A 16,531-nucleotide genomic window follows, 5' to 3' on the forward strand; every position below is an offset into this window, starting at 1 on the left:
TACTTCTGGGGATGTTTTGGTCCGCAGCTTTTGCTGTGGAATGAGCGCTCTTGAATTTCATGCTGCTCTTTGGTACAGACAGCTGCAGGAGTGATGCAGCGGCACAGAGGAGGAGAAACTTTCCATCGTACGGCTCTGAGATAACATTATCTTTTCCCTTTTGCTTAGAAGTGATGAATTTACAGTTCACGCATGCTTAATATGACACATTCTCTGTTTTTTGTTTGATATTTAGAGTCAGCAAAAAATGTTGCACATTTCTGATCTGTCGTTAGGATAGTTAGCTTGTTTACTGAACGTCCTGCCTTGTCTGCTGTGAGACATTTTTGTGAAGTTTTGTCATAATTCAATTCGATTCAATTTTATTTATCAAGCACATTATGTCAAATCACAATTTGCCTAAGAGGGCTTTACAGCATATGACATCCCTCTGACAGCACATAAGGACCTCCCCCCCCATAATGAATGCGAATTCTGGCCAAAAGCATGGTTTGTGAGGTCTTAGTCTTTCACATTTGACGACCAAGCTCCAATCAATTCATTCCTCAGTCCAAGTGGACATTTGTGCCAAATTTGAAGAAATTCCCTCAAGTTGTTGTTGAGGGGAGAGACACAAGATCACAGTGATCTTGACCTATGAGCATCAATATCTAATCAGTTCATTTTTGAGTCCAAGTGGATGTTTGTGCCAAATCTGAAGAAGTTCCCTCAAGGCATTGTGGTGATATTGTGTTCACGAGAATCGGATAGATGCAAGGTAAAAGTGACCTTGACCTATAACCACCAAAATCTAATCAGTTCATCGCTGAGTCCAAGTGGATGTTTGTACCAAATTTAATGAAATTCCTTCAAAGTGTTCTGAAGATATCATGTTCACGAGAATGAGACGGACAAGGTCACAGTGATCTTGACCTTTGACCTTCGACCACCAAAATCTAATCAGTTCATTCTTGAGTCCAAGTGGACTTTTGTGCCAAATTTGAAGAGGTTCTCTCAAGGTGGTCTTGAGATATCACATTCATGAGAATGAGACGGACAAGGTCACAGTGATTTTGGCCTTTGACCTGTGAGCATCAAAATATAATGAATTCATTCTTGAGTCCAAGTCCAAATTTGTACAAAATTTGAAGAAATTCCGTCAAGATGTTCTTGAGATATCCCATTCATGAGAATGAGACGGACAAGGTCACAGTGATTTTGACCTTTGAACTGTGACTGCCAACATCTAATCAATTCATTGTTGAGTTTAAGTGGACGTTTGTGCCAAATTTGAAGAAGTTCCTTCAAGGTATTCTTGAGGTTACAGATGGATGAACGGACAACTCAGAAACCGATGCCTCCAGCTATAGCTATCGCTGCATAAAAAAAAATGATGTCACACGCCAGCAGTCCCTCCTCTGATAAATAAAGAACAGTCCCTTATACAGTCCAAACATGTTGACGATTTCCGTCAATTTAAACAAAATGAAACTGTTAAATGTTTAAATGCAGACAAGCAAACAGCAACACCTCCATTTTAGCAACAAAACATATCGGCAAACATTGTGACAATTTTGAATGAAACAAAAACTTTATTTCAATTCAAACGTTTGAAACGAACACTTCTGAGTAAAAACCCTGCAGTGAGAAACATTTCCTCCCTGCCTGCTGCACTGAAGACAGACAGACAGACAGGCAGCAGGTTTTGTTGACAGGCGGGATAAGAGTGACCCATATTCCCTTCCGGGCGTATCGCCTTTCATGGCGAGCAGCGGGGCCTGGATCATGTAAAAGAGAGTGGACAGATATGCTGAAATGTCACAGCTACAGTAATCTGCAGTAAAGCTGTCGTTCTCCGGACAGTTGAGCTACATTCGATTTCCCATACATTCACCATCAACTTTAAAATAGACTCCTGTGTTTTTGCTTAGTGACAGTAGAACAAATATACATCACAATCAGCTGCAAGCTATGTGGAAACCCTCCACAGCACCCTTTGTTTATTTTCATCATTGCGCTCCGTACGTGGCACCCTGATTTCAAGTCTTTTGACTTCAGTGTGATTAAACATGTGATGATTAATCTAAAGTAAAATTAAGACACCATCCAACTAAAAATCAAAAATAAACACAGGACACAACCACACAGAGCGAAGTAGTTGTTCCTTTACAATACTGTATTAGGTGTAGCTTCATTCATTCATTTCCTATACAATCTTGTCTTGTTCTTGTAAAATACAAATACAAAATGCACCATCAGTGGGTTTGTGCCAAAGGACATGGTGATTATCTACAGCAAGTGCACTTGAGGATATTTCACAGTTCAAAACATTGCCTTGCTTCTGACAAAACAAAAGCAAAACAAAAAAAAAAAAAAAAACACAGGCTTGTGAACAATACAGGTGCTGACTGGCTGTTACAGTCTGGTTAGGTTCAGTTCTCAAGGCCGAGGACAGAACAACGTGAGGGGGCTGCTGACCGTGAAGTCTGTGACAGTCCGATTCTCTTTTTCTGTCTGTTTATTCTGCTTTCTCTTTGACGTCATCCACCGGCTTCACCGGCTCGGGGTCGTCCAGCAGGGCCTGTTGTCTCTCCCGTTCCTTCACCAGCTGCACGCCACAGTAGGTCACAAATAACACTGAGAGGGTGGACAGAGGGAAACCTGGGAGAAGAGGAAGTGAAGGAAAGGAGAAAGGAGAAGAAAATATGACTTTAAAATGAATGCAGCTGTCTTTGTGATGGTCAGCTGGAGATAATCCTGCTGACAACCTCTACATTTGCCTCTGTTGTTAACATTCTTTTATTCTACGTGAAAGGAAGCAACAAAGAGGATGTTAAGTCGTGTGTATCAGGAGGAAGGCATCCCTTGAGGTTCTGTCGCTTTTTGATGTCTGAGTTTTTCTCTCTTTGATTACACCTGAAAGAAAAGATATCGTTTGATTTTATGTAGCAGGGAAGGGCAACAGGCCCAGCACTGGGACCCAGACAAGTGGGACACACTGAGACACACACCTGAGAGGAGAGCTGAGGCCTGCAATTGGATACTGCGTAATTTGGGTCGGTCTGTTTGAAGTAAAACCTTGGGGTGTTTCTCAAAGTCAAGGATCCTTCCTTGGGAGGACGGGTCCTGCTGCTTTCATTGAAGAGGCCCCGCCCTCACTTCCAGCAAATCGTGTGCAAAGTATTGTGGGGATTTTATACCCACGGAGGATCCACACATGCATCCTTGGAATTTCTCTGAAAGAAGGACTCAGTCCTCGGTAAAATCTGGAAGGATCCTTGACATTGGAACAGTCCTTTGGCGGAGGTCGATGACATAGTGTCCTTCAAATTTGGCCATTTGAGGATCCTTCCTTGACTTTGAGAAACACCCTTGGAGTGGTTGTTGAAGCATACCAGCCAAGAGGTAAGAATCCAATCACCTGCAAGCCTCTGACTGAGACCAACACCAAAAACCAACACCTAAATAGAGGAGCCAACCACTGTTTTTCCCACAGTTAGCTGATTTTGTTGCACCTTTAATTTATTAATTAAGTGGGCCATTTATTTTGTTCTGTTATGCGAGGCCTTGCCGCATTAAAGGGGCAGACTGTTTAGTACATTCCTTGCCCCCATGACACCTTGTGTGAATTATGGGCACAACTTCCGGCGCTGAACCAAAACCAGCAATTTTTCCAATGGTAATAGTTTGTTTACAGTACTCTATTCTTCTTTCCAAGAGCATTTTGACTTTTCAACCGAGCACGCTAACAGTTAGCTTGCTTTGCTATTTTATGCTATGCATTAAAAAGGGAATCCTAACTATTTTTGGTATAACATCTCTGGTTTGAGTCCATTGCAGTCTTAAATAATCTACCTGATTCAGTCACATTTATGTAATACAATCCCTACCTTTGAAAATTAATCGTCTTCCCACCAGTTTGGCAAACTCCAAACTGTTCAGGGAGAGAACATTGTAGAGGACAATGGCCCAGAAGTTGGCAGCGTTGAACACACCCCGGATCCTACGTGACATGGCTTCACCCATTGCACCCTGGATGCAGTAAACACAAACACATTAAATGGTCAGCAGGTAAAAATAACCCTTCACTGTCACTACATCCTGACAGTAGTACATGAGACGGATAATTGGTGAAAAAAAATCATGTTCCTCTAGTGTTTCCTAGTGATCCTAATGGTATTTGGAAGAATCAGCCTCACCTGAATAAAAACAACAGATTGGAGCCAGTTTTTTGTCGTTGGTCTTCTGTTTACTTGACTTGGCAGTGTCAATACACGATGTGAGTTGTGGGTCGATGTGAGTCAAGCATGCGTGAAGAGGTCAGTTGTCTTGAACAACTACCTATGGCTACACCCCTTGGACAACCCACATACGCTAACAGACGCAAAAACACAAAAATGCAAAACAATAACTTTTGACTGCTTTATTGCTACTACAACTGAAGGTTTGTTAAAATATTGTTAAAATACGGTCAATTCAAAAACCAACCATGCAGCCAGATTTAACTGTCACACATCCAAACACACTTTATTTCTACATGTCATTTTGTGGACATGATATCTCAAGAAAGCCTTGAGGGATTTTTTCCAAAATTTGGCACAAACGTCCATTTCAACTAAAGGATGAACTGATTAGATTTCTGTGGTCAAAGGTCAAGGTCACTGTGACATTGCATTGCCTCATTTCGTATGCAGTGCCTCAAGAGAGCCTTGAGGTGTGACAATGCTAACCACTGTACCACCATGCCGCCCATCGGCCATTATTCAACATCATAATTCCAATTATTCCATATATTGATTGTGCATTAAAAGAGTTGATTTTTATTTTGATGTTTCTCACCTCTATGGTAGAAAATGGTGGAATGGAGAAGAACTTGGCCACCCACAGCTCAAAGTTGAGACCAAAGCAGTTGAAAAAGGACCAGAGGTAAACCAGCTCACACGGGCCAAGCCACAGGGTGGTGATGGAGAAGGTACAGAAGGTTGCCAGGAGCTCCTTGAAGATTTTATCGTGATTCCCACCAATATAGTCATAAACATACCTGCAAAATTACAACTCAAATTTAATTTGATGACGACTCAGAAATGTCCGGTGTATACTGAGTAGATTCTGTCATTTAAACCCAGAATTTTAAACACTTACTTGCACAGCCAGTCATTGATGCCTCTGTCAAAGTGCCTAAAAAAGACAGACATTTTCCACGTAAACATTTTTTACACCTTTTCAAGATTTAACACAGTCAACAAAGAAACTACACAATGATTTCTTAAGATGACACACAACTAGTGCAGGTCACACGTACGTCTCAGCGAAGACGTAGAGCATGGTGATACATTTGGGAGGCTGAGGCGGGTCCAAGTGGTCCAGTGTAGACACAGTGTTGATGACACCAAACATCATGGCTGCTTTCACCCAGTCGTACACCAGGTTGAAATACGCCAGACCAGCTGTAAAGGTACACATGGAAACAAAGCAAGTATGAGTCTCACTCAACAATATTCTTAAATTTGTTCTTGAGAAAAGTCCTCAGAAAAGTCTACGTCAGATTTGTTACCTATTTTTATAACAATAAATCCCCTTGTCCTTGTAAACTGAAAGTGTGTGCCAGTTTAATCCAAATTAAGTGCGATTTATACTTGTGCGGCAGACCCTACACACGTTGCCTACACCGTTGTGAGCATTTTTTTACTTGTACAGTGGTGTGTCTGTGTCACTCTGCAGTTACACCTCCAAAACGCTAGTCAGTGTCAAAGGTTTCTGTGAAGTGCTGTAAAGTTTATTTGATTCAAAACACACATTAAACATGGCTTAATAGCGACAATTTCAAACACGAGTACATAAATCAGTTTCACTATAACTCCCGGCATTCACAGACAAAGCACTTGTCTTTTGTTGGTAGTTCTTACGTGGAGACACTTCTGTAGGAAGTGAGCTCCAAATGAGCTGTTTATTAGTGTTAGTCATGCATATAAATACAAAAAATTATGCATGGGACGCTGTTACTCATTCAGGGAATGTTGTATTTGGAGAAAGGCGTACAACTGATGAAGTTAAAAAAAAAAAGGTTAGATCTCAAACCTGAGGCCCCTAAAATATTGCTAAACACAGAAGAGAGACATTGACCACTGGAGGGGACAGGTTTTCCCTCATCAGTCTGTGTAAACAGATGTACATGATATAGGCCTACTTTGGGACTATAAATAGTGTGATCAGTCACTAATTATTGGAAGGCACTGATATGAGATGAAATGTTAATGTAGTGTTTGTTTTTGAGTGTGCGTAGATTCTGTTTTTACATAAGAACTGATCCCAAATTGAGCACAGCGTTAGTTCAGGTAGGACACAATGTCAAGCTCAGCTCACATCCCAGCTACATCAGCTGATCTCAAACAGCCCAATCAACTGATGGAGCAGCTGATCGATGGAAGGGAGTCAGCTGATAGATTACATGATTCCTTTCTATGCAACCAATTGGTGAATCTCATTCAGGGCGCCCTATTTAAACTGCTCTGGCCTGCCTACTGTTGCTGCTTCCTCTGTAAGCCACTTTGCAACCTGCCTCCACCCCAGCTCCTCCTTTTCAGGCTGTGTCTGACTTATCAATGTCATTTCTGTTTGTCATTGATGCTGCTCTGCTCTGTTCCCTGGGGGGTCTTTGCTGCTGCTCTCCCTGCCTTAGGCTTTCCATGTAGGTGCATGGAAGGGCAGGAAGGTTTGCTCTCTCTGCCTCAGGCTATACTCACATGCACGTGGAAGGGCAGAGAGGTGTGCTCTCTCTAAGCCCATAATTATTAGTTGTTGCGAAAAATTAATGTACAAACTTCTCCTAGAGGTGTAGATTTTAATGTTTGATAAAGCACTTGGAGTAAATGTGATGCATAGATAGAATATAAGATATTAGCCCTTTGGTAAATATTGGATGTGTCATATATATACTGTTTCTGTCTCACCCAGACACCAGTCAGAAAGCTTGGTGACCAGCCTCATGTCACTGGGGATTGTCAAGATGTAGAGGTAGTGGAAGATGACATCCACCATCAGAATAATTCCCAGATGCAACAAGGCCTTAGTGGTTATGTTCCACATCTCCCTGTCTTTACGGGTCAGCTGGGTGTTGTTCACCTGTGGAGTTAAAAACAAGCCATCATTGTTTTGTTAAAAAAATATGACCATCCCATTTTTAAATAAAATTTGTTTTACTTAAAAATGATTTACAGTGGACACAGACAGCATTTAGAGTATAAAACTCAAATGTGTGGACAGTCATTTCAATCAAAGTGTGCATACGCCCCAAAAGCTTTGTTTTCTGTCTCTACCCATGGCTTTAAATGGAGTTATGTAACTACATGGCATTATGTGGGGGTATTACATGTGCGCTCATGAGTGATGGCTAAATAACTGCTGTCAAATTTCAGATATGCAGCTCATTTTTCACTTAAACTAATTTCTCAGCACTTTCAGTTAATGATAAATCCTCACCTGGATGTGAAACCTGTCGAAAGTCATGATGGGTCCAAAGAAGAAGAAGGGGAGGTAGAAGTTGTATCTCAGCAGGTCAGAGAATGTGTAGTTGCCGTCCTTCTTCTCACAGTTCTCTAAAGCGAAGCTCATACCGCGAATGATGCTGAAGCCGCAGCCTCCATAGAACAGGATGTCTTGCAAGTCAAAAGAGCCGGTCACCAAGGCTTCCTGAAAAAGGGCTCAGAGTTATTCTTATTCCTCAGACATCATCATTTTGCATATGGACATTTTCTTTAGGTTATTCAATATTTGGCTCAAATGCTGTACACCGAAACAAGCATTTTGCAGCAATATATCTGCACCTCGTTCTCAGTTATATATCACTATTGTCATCATTATTATTACAAGGGGAGTGGTAGATGTAGAGGAACACACATATATCATACTATGATACTCTTTATATTATAATTACTATTACAAGTCTTATTATTAAAAATAATCTTTAAAAAAAAAAAAAAAGAAAGAAATACAAGCAGTAGCATAGGATCCACTAAAAATAAATGCATTAACTTTGTTAGAATGACTTCAGACTCCTTTAAAGCTGGGGTAGGCAGTTTGACTTTGTCTTAAGTTGTCTGAGAGAAAACGAGACTTCTGCACCTCCTCTTGGTTCTGTTTTCAGGCTTTAGAAAATCTATCTGTGATGGGAGACTTTGCCCAATCACAGGTCATTTAAGAGAGAGGGCTTTCCTATTGGCTGTTCTACAAGTGCAGATGCACTTGTATGTTCCTTCAGATGCTGAAAGTCTGATTCAGTGGCAAAGAATACTGCAGAGAAAGTTGCTATTCCAGCATTGGCAACAACTACCTACACTGCAAAGCAAAAAAGGAGGATGGACTTATGGAGTCTATAAAAGAGACTGACAATACACGAAAACAAAACATGTGCCAGTATCAGTGAAGTGTTGCAAAGATGGAGAGAAAATGTTGCTAATAGTTAGGCTCTCTGCAAACTGGAGCTAAAGGCTCATTGCTGTGGCTTTAAGTTAACTTTTATGTAGGTAATGTTAGCTAGAGCCTCAAATCTCAGCGTGTCCTCTGCTTCACTTCCTGCCACTACAGACCACCTCACTGGAAGGACAGCAGCTCCAGAGACAAACTGCCAGTCAGCAGCCACAGCAACACAAATCCAGTCAGTGCAAACCCCAGCTCAGAGGGACGGAACAGCCCCAACTCCTCAGCAAACTTTCTGTTGCTGCCATTACACAGGACCAAACAACGGCAGCATCATGGCTCATCACAGTATGATTTCAGACAGCATGCCAGCATCAGGACTGTATAAACAATAACAATAGCACAACATGGCAATGACAATCATTTCTCGTCACTGTTATATGGCAGCTGATCTCATCCTCTGCTTGGAGGGTAAGGAGCTCATTGTTTCTGCAGTTTGCAGACATTTTAGCTGTGTTCTTCTTTCTTTGAGTTAGCCACTAACTGCTATTAAAAGTAAAAGTAGTAAAAGTGGCTATTATTACTATATGAAGTGCATCCATATGCCTGTGGTGGTGGTCTGGTGGGAGGGGCTTCGGACAGAGGGAAAGAAATGCAGGAGGAGGGTGCATCTTCAAATCTTGCAATTTACAGATTTTTGCCTACCCCAACTTTAATGGAAGATACATGTTTCCTCCAAATTCCTATAGTTCAATAGGCAATAGAGTATTCAGTGTTTGTTTATCTGAGGCATCGGATCAGCCTGTCTGCTGATCCGATGTTTGAGCCACTCACCTGCCAGGAGTTATAGGGCTCCAGCTTGATGGAGGCCAGCGTGGTAAGGCCGGCCACAAAGCACAACCATTTCATCTTGACCAGGGCGACGCTGTAGAGTATGATGCAGTGAGACAGAACCAGAGCCATGAAGGTCCAGCCCATCGTGATCAGGACTGCCAAACCACCGTACACAGCAAAGATCAAGGATCTGTGCTGTGGGTAAAGAGGGACCAACGTCAGTGTGATGTCATGAACGGATTTATTTAACTCTTCATGATTTAATGCAACACACATGATGAATGGTGTTAGTACAAGAACACTGTTGCATCTACAACAATGGATGTACTTTAGGATGAAAGGAGTAAACTGTGGGGTGAAACAACAAATCTATTGTCCATGCATGAATGGTTGAAATGAAACACGTGACAAATGTTATAAAATTCACAAGTTTATTAATGTTACCTTACATCCATCTATACCAATCTTCATTGTAAGCATGGAACAAGACAGAAAACGTTACAAACATATTTAACGGTTGTAAATATGTCAAAATTTTTGAAGGACATAACCATTGGTAGACTCAGCAGACAGCATCACAGTCAAACTCATGCTCATGCATCGAGTCAATAATGTGTTGGAACTTTGGGTACAAATATGTAGTATGAAAAATTATATTTAGCTAAATAGAATATTATTTAATTACTTGTACAACCCAAGGCCTGCTGTTTACATCATGCAGCTTAGCATTTAATGTTTTTATACCACATATGAATTTTAATCTGGTGTATGGTCTTGATTAGGGCAAAGCTTGTGTTCAACCTCAATCAAACACACATATATGCATTATATACATATGCATAAAAACAGACATGCCATTATACCTGAATGCAATCAGATTACAGTGCTGTAGTTTAAGGACATTCACACACATGCACGCACCTTTGGCGCTAGCAGGGTGAATATCTTGGCAAAGATAACGTGACCAGTGAGAGCAAAAAGGATATGATTGCGGAATGTAGTGAACCACATTATCCATTCGAAGTCCGCAACATCCTGTGGCAAAGGAAGATGCATTATTAAACATGACTCTCTTCAGTCCAATCATAAAACACAATGAGATGGTCAAGGGGATTATTATGGAAACCTTAAGAGGCAAGTGAGAAAGAAAACTCTGCTGATCCATTTTCTAATTCTGATCGAAATTGTTTTCTGTCTTGTGTTTCCGCCTTAAGAACAGGTGGAAAAAAAGTTTTGCCAGGATTATCTTATCAAATTACTTTTTTCATCTGTGAAAACAGGTGACAATAAAGTCTTGGCATGTGATTTTTTTTTGTTTTTGTCAGGATCATATTTTAAGTGTTTGCTGTTGTTGTTGTTGTAATACTTATTTTGGCCACAAGAGGCTGAAGTGGACCACTACCCTAAATGCTATAGAGTGGTGCAGGAAGGAGACTTAAAAGCTTCAAGCATTTTAGCACTCGTCTTCCCTTGTCTTAAAGTCAATGGGTTTTTGGTTAAATGCCTGAAAATAAAGTCTGTTGTTAACACAAGCTGAAGAGACTTGAATTTTTTGTTCTTTAACATAAAAAACATCAATTTCAAAACCCATGCCATTGGCTTTTTGAAGAGGGAATCAGGCCAACGCTAACTTCTGCATCTACCTACAAAAAAACATCATCCCTGCAGCACTCTATTGCACAACTTAATTAAGACAATGAGTTTAAGGGTCTCTTTTTTTTCTCCGCCATGTTTTTCAGATTTTTTTAAATTATTTTTAGGATTAGGATTAGGGCCATATTGAAATTTTTGTTAGAATAAAGTCATAATATTACGAGAATAAAGTAGTAATTTTGAGGGAAAATAATAATATTACAAGAATAAAGTCGTAAATTTAGGAGAATAACGTTGTAATACTATGAGAATATACTTGTACATTTACATGAAGTTTACTCAAAACTTTAGGAGAAAAACATGTAATATTACAACTTCTGTTCATAAATTACAAGTATAATCTTGTAATATTACGACTTTATTCTCAAAATCTAAGTTTGTTTTATTTATTTGTCTCTGTAATATGGCCCCAATCCTCCCTCATATATTTCACCCTTTCTTAACTCAAAACCACAGGAAAGAAAACAGATAAGATCAGATTTAGAAAATGGATCACCATATTTTTTTCGCATTTGCCTCTCAGGGCTTCCGTAGTCAACCTACCATTTTCCGTCCAAAGTAATGCCATCCTGGTTTCACACTTTCTTTGAAGGCCTTTCTGTTTACATTGTCTGAATAAAGAAGAACAGAGGATATTCACCAAACAAATGCAGTGTTAAATTATTTAATCAGTAGTGTATGAAACGCTCAACTGATGGCAATATAAGGAGAAATCCATACTTTATTTTGGGGTCTATGTAACACTGAGCATTTTTAAGTAATCATTTTAAGGAAAGGGTCCTGCAGGAACTCACAATTTAAACAGCTTTGGTGTTATTGTTGGATTATTCACAGTGAATTTAAGGTGTGAGAGCACATTCAGTCCATTTGATAACATCAAATATTACATAATGTACCCAATGAAAGCTTTCTATTTTTGAAGCTGACACTCATTCGGTCATAATCTTGTTGAAGGATAAACAGCAGTTCTCTTCATAACCTGAGTGAAACGCTAACACAATAAGGATAAAAATAACAATAAAAAAACAAGTGTCATAATAATCCGAATCATGGCAGTAATGTTGACATGTTCAGTACATGGCAGAAAATGCGGCTGGCACGCGCCCCCACAGCAGCTCCTCCAGCTCTGCCTGATTACACTAATGGACATGAAAAAGGATATCAAAATGTGAGGGTCAGGCAGGGAAAGCCTCTTACTTCTGGGAACACGGCCAAGCTTCTATTACGGGCGTACAGTGCTACTGTAGCATGCAGACCTGAGCAGTAAATGCACACAGACTGAGCAGCCCAAAAATGACCATTTCAAGACAACCAGGAAGAAAAAGAACCTAGGCAACATGACTGTGCCGTGGCCAATCTGACTGCACAGACTGTGACAGACAGTACCATTCACCGGATCACACTCAGTCCATTCAGACCAGTGTGTGAAGAAGATAGCATTTTACTGTCTGAATACATGCAAATATTTGTCACTATTTCAGGATGAAAAGTTTGGGATAAGTTGACTCAGTGTAATCGAGTCATAGTCTAAAATATCTCCATCACGAAAATAATTAGAAAGCAAGTGGAGCATCTTTAAATTGTCATCATATTAATAGAAGCATGCAGGAATTCCTTAAGGGAGGAGAGTGGGTCTCTTTTGGACAGCTAAATTAACCTTACTCTCTGCAGTTTTACATAGGGGGCTTTTTTTAAAGCACATTTTCATAACAAAGTCCCTTTATTACACAGTAAGTGCTTTTTCAAAGTGAGTGTTTTTTACTCATAAAGTCAGAATGGCATTGGAACAGCTGTTCACAGAGTGTCCACTTGCCCTGACTCCAAAAAATATGAATGGACTTTAGTGAACTTCAGTGAACTCATCTCATCTTGACACGTCTTGTTGTGCACTCACCACTTGAAGCTTCAAATATCCAACTGCCTGCCCATATCAAGGCCCCGCCGAGTACAGCTGTGTAGAGATACAGCTCATATCTGGGGAGGGCAGCCTTGATCCCCATGGTGACTCTGTGCACTGGAAGCCTAGTGGGTTGAAAAGAAACCAGCCACACAGTTTTAGACGAGTGGAGGAAAAAGATATGAAGAAAGTCAACAGATGCATCTGAAACCAGCAATGAATGATGGTGGAAGTGTGAGCAAAGGGTTAACAGGGCTCCTACAGCATGGCATAAAATGTAAGACCAATTCTGCAATAACCAAAATTGAAGTAAAAAGACACCAGGTATTGAGGATTGGTGACAAATATGAACAAATGTGTAGCAAAGACAAGAGTAGAGCAGAAGTGGGAAATATCCTCCATTTGTTGGCAGGTTTTTGTGTTTCTCTGCATGTGGGATTCGTCTGTCTTGATTCCCAATCATGCCAAATTTGACAAACTTTTGCATAAAATACACTCAGCCTCGTCTGCATTGCCTTGTACCGGTTACATCCCCACTGTGAAATCTTTGTTAAACAGCCAATTTTTATTGTATTTGCACTTTCCCACGTCGTCCAGGGTATAGAAACAGCCAAAGATGTAGGTTTTGCTTTAATATTTGGGGGATACTTATGAAACAGGGAATTTTGGGGTCCTAATGCCAGAAAATTTTGAGCATCAAGAACTTCATTTCCTCCATTCTGCCTTTTCTGCATCAATTTACCCAGCTGGCACCGAACATCAAAATGATGTCAGAAAGACATACAGATGTTAAATCTTGGTTGAAATGTGAATGTGAACGTAAATGTGAATTGATATTAGAATTTAAAGTTTTGCAGACATTTGGTTTTGTTCTTCATACGTTATGACTAAATGTGTTATTCTACATCAAGGTGATGCTGGCATGTTTGGAAGACGCTGGAGATTGGTTCCTTCACAACACAGCTTCAAAACCAACAAATTATCAACGTCATCTTTTGTCAGTGCTCTACATCAAATTGGCTTTTTTTGAATTTTTTTGACATTTTGAATTTCGGTCACCTGACATCACAACTTAACTTCAACAAGATATCAGCAGAATTAAGGCCTTAATTGGTTTTAAAAGGTCTTAAATCAATATTTTAAAAATCCTAAAAATGCTCAGACATGGCAAGTTGGATTTTTTAAACTGTTTGGGGTTTTTTTTCAGATCAGGATAGCAGAACCAACAACTCTTACATTTGTTTCCAGAGCAGAAGATCTGCTGTCTTGCTAGCTAACTGTCACCACAGGTGTGGATTTTTTTTGGGGGGGGGGGGGGGTTACAGGGGATACGCCTCTCTCAATGATTTACACTTTACTAAATGCAACAGAAACAAACTTGTTGTGTAAAAAAAAAACCACAGGCAGTCTCTGGTTATCATGGAGACAACTGAAACCTTTCGCTGTAGCATAAATTAAAAACGTTGCACTGCTGTTTAATTTCCCGCGAGCAAAACTCTTCAGAAGTGTTGTGCGTCATAAATCAGCCTCAATGACGTTGGTGGCCCGCTGTGTGGGGTGCAAAAGTCTTTCATTTTGTCCACCTTTGCTACTTTAATGTTTTAATCAGAGGGGGACAAATGCACATCTTCTAGCAACTGAGAGAGATGTGTCCCCTGCGCCCCCCCGAAATCTACGCCTGTGGTGACAGCTAAACAAATTAAAGTGTTGCTGGTTCTGCTATCCTGATCTGTGTGACGTTAATACAAGATGCATTCTGTACTTTTTTTTTTTTAAATCATATATGTTACCAATTACTTTGAGATTTTAAAATGTAAAGTTTTAAGATTTTTAAAATATATATTTAAGACCTTTTGGGACCAATTAAGGCCTTAATTGTAGATTAATATTAATTTTAAGAAGGATCTGGGAACCCTGGTTAACCAAGGTTTAATGAACCAGATGTCATTGATTATTCTGGGGGAAATCTGTAAGTGTTATTTAGGGCTGAGACGTCAGCATGAAAGCATGCACCTTAGTTATTTTAGAAATACTGGTTGGGCTGAACACTAACAATTTGACTAATAATGGAGCAGAACACACAAGGTTTTGAGGTATACACCACTACTGCATTACTGACTGTTCACATGGTCATCAGCACCATTCATATAGATTCCCCTTTGCAATATAGCCCTGTGGAAAACAGTCAATACCTGTACTTAAATAAAATGTAATAACCTGTGCCAACACACATCAACACAGGTCCTTCATGACAGATACAGACCGAGGTGTTTTAAGGAGATGACATTTTACTAATAAGATTTCAGGATCGACAGGGCAGTGACTTAAATAGTACTGCAGAGCTCTGGCTCCTCGGAATCAGCATCGTCAGCTGCGCAACCCTACCTCTCCTTCCTATTATAGCTCTTGCAGTTGGTGTGCTGTACGGCGGGGCAGCTGCAGTGCTATGTGATCTGAGAGGCGCTGGGGACTCACTTCACAGAATAATTAGCACTGACTGGAATGACCAAGAATGGTGCATCGGAGTGGGAAAACACACAGACAGTTACTTTCCAGCGGAGAATTACGCACTAATACCTGGTTGGGTGTGTGGGTGTGTGTGCGCGCCAGGCTCGTGTCGCGCACTTTGAGTTGAAGTTAAAGGAGTCGAACTAAGAAGTCCTGCCCATGCCAAGATGTTACCATGGCTGAGGCAGGACCCCAGCAAAGCGTCCTGCATACAAATACAGCTTTACTGTTTCACTGCTCCATGCGCAACACACAGGCCTTTTGCATTGATTTTTTTTTTTTTTTTGCTTTCTCTTATCTTTAACGTTATGTACAAAAAAACACTTGTTTTTACTAACCTTGTATCCGCTTCACCCTGTCAAGGTGAGGGCAGCAGTGTTTACAGCCCGACTCTTCAGTAAAAGAAGAATGAATAAAAGAAAAGGGGGTGGCGGTGGTTACAGCAGGTTTTCTAATTCATCCGTCTTGTGGGGGCTTGCCGCTGCCGCTGCCTGCGATCACCAGCCTCGGCCAGTCAGGATGTTGCGGACTCAACGAAAGGAGGAGGAGAGGGGGGGGGGGGGGGGGGGATATATTTAACCTTCACTACTGCACCGCAGTGAGGGGTGGTCCACAGCGAGCCCATCAGACCTTACTGGAGCGCAGAAGCACTGTAAGACATGAAATGAGGAGGAAAGCAGTTTGCATGAGTCAATAGCAGCACCTAGGGGAGACCGGGGCTGGCTTGCACACTCTTCCTTCTCTACTGTATTTCTCTGGCAATAATTAATGTTACACCCAGGAGCAAATTAAAGGTTAAGGTCTCAACTATGAATCAATATGTCTTAATGAACACAGGTGTTTTCTAAAATTCTGTAATTTGCTATTAAAACCAGGTTGTGCATTTGTGCCAAGTGTTAAAATAACATATAGAAACAATTAGCACATTTAATACAAACAAGAACCATAAAACAAACATTTAATGGAATATCTTCCCATTTTCAAAACCAAACAACATTTTTTAGCAATTCATCAGAAAGAATGTTAAATTACTTTTGCCACTGACCATTCAAAATATTTAAAACTAGTTTTAAGCCCTCAAAATACACTTGCAGTTACAACTGTTGATTTTACAATTGGTTTGCACGTGTCAGCCGATTGTAAAATCAATGCGCAACCAACTCTGCTCACATTTGATCCAACTTTGTGATGAAATTATGTTAGCCAGCTACAATCTGTCACCTTAAATCAAAATGTAGCTGAATC

At 40.4% G+C, this 16,531-nt stretch overlaps 1 protein-coding gene across 2 annotated transcripts; it reads right to left on the reverse strand.

Annotated features, from left to right (window-relative positions):
• Window positions 1-1,551: 1,551 nt before the first annotated feature.
• Window positions 1,552-15,798, reverse strand: LOC117272427 (protein-cysteine N-palmitoyltransferase HHAT-like protein). 2 transcript variants are annotated; one of them, XM_033651355.2, is made up of 12 exons: window positions 15,625-15,798; window positions 12,776-12,903; window positions 11,425-11,492; window positions 10,150-10,263; window positions 9,229-9,423; window positions 7,459-7,668; window positions 6,930-7,101; window positions 5,282-5,426; window positions 5,122-5,157; window positions 4,819-5,020; window positions 3,870-4,011; window positions 1,552-2,640 (listed from the first exon to the last, which is right to left on the reverse strand). In XM_033651355.2, exons 2-12 carry the CDS (start codon window positions 12,879-12,881, stop codon window positions 2,498-2,500), a joined length of 1,533 nt encoding a protein of 510 aa, XP_033507246.1. In that variant the 5' UTR covers window positions 12,882-12,903; window positions 15,625-15,798; the 3' UTR covers window positions 1,552-2,497. The 2 variants fall into 2 exon arrangements, with proteins under 2 accessions (XP_033507246.1, XP_078029238.1); XM_078173112.1 differs by lacking the exons at window positions 10,150-10,263; window positions 11,425-11,492; window positions 12,776-12,903; window positions 15,625-15,798 and adding an exon at window positions 9,673-9,799.
• Between the last annotated feature and the right edge of the window lie 733 nt (window positions 15,799-16,531).

The sequence above is a fragment of the Epinephelus lanceolatus genome, chromosome 12, assembly GCF_041903045.1.
Source record: "Epinephelus lanceolatus isolate andai-2023 chromosome 12, ASM4190304v1, whole genome shotgun sequence".
Taxonomy (NCBI): domain Eukaryota; kingdom Metazoa; phylum Chordata; class Actinopteri; order Perciformes; family Serranidae; genus Epinephelus; species Epinephelus lanceolatus.

Coding starts and splice junctions, on each gene's coding strand:
- LOC117272427 (XM_033651355.2), bottom strand. CDS start 12,881: ATGGGGATCAAGGCTGCCCTCCCCAGATATGAGCTGTATCTCTACACA. Junction 5,158..5,281: donor CTCTACGTCTTCGCTGAGAC/GTACGTGTGACC, acceptor TGTCTTTTTTAG/GCACTTTGACAGAGGCATCA. Junction 4,012..4,818: donor CACCATTTTCTACCATAGAG/GTGAGAAACATC, acceptor TACTGCATCCAG/GGTGCAATGGGTGAAGCCAT.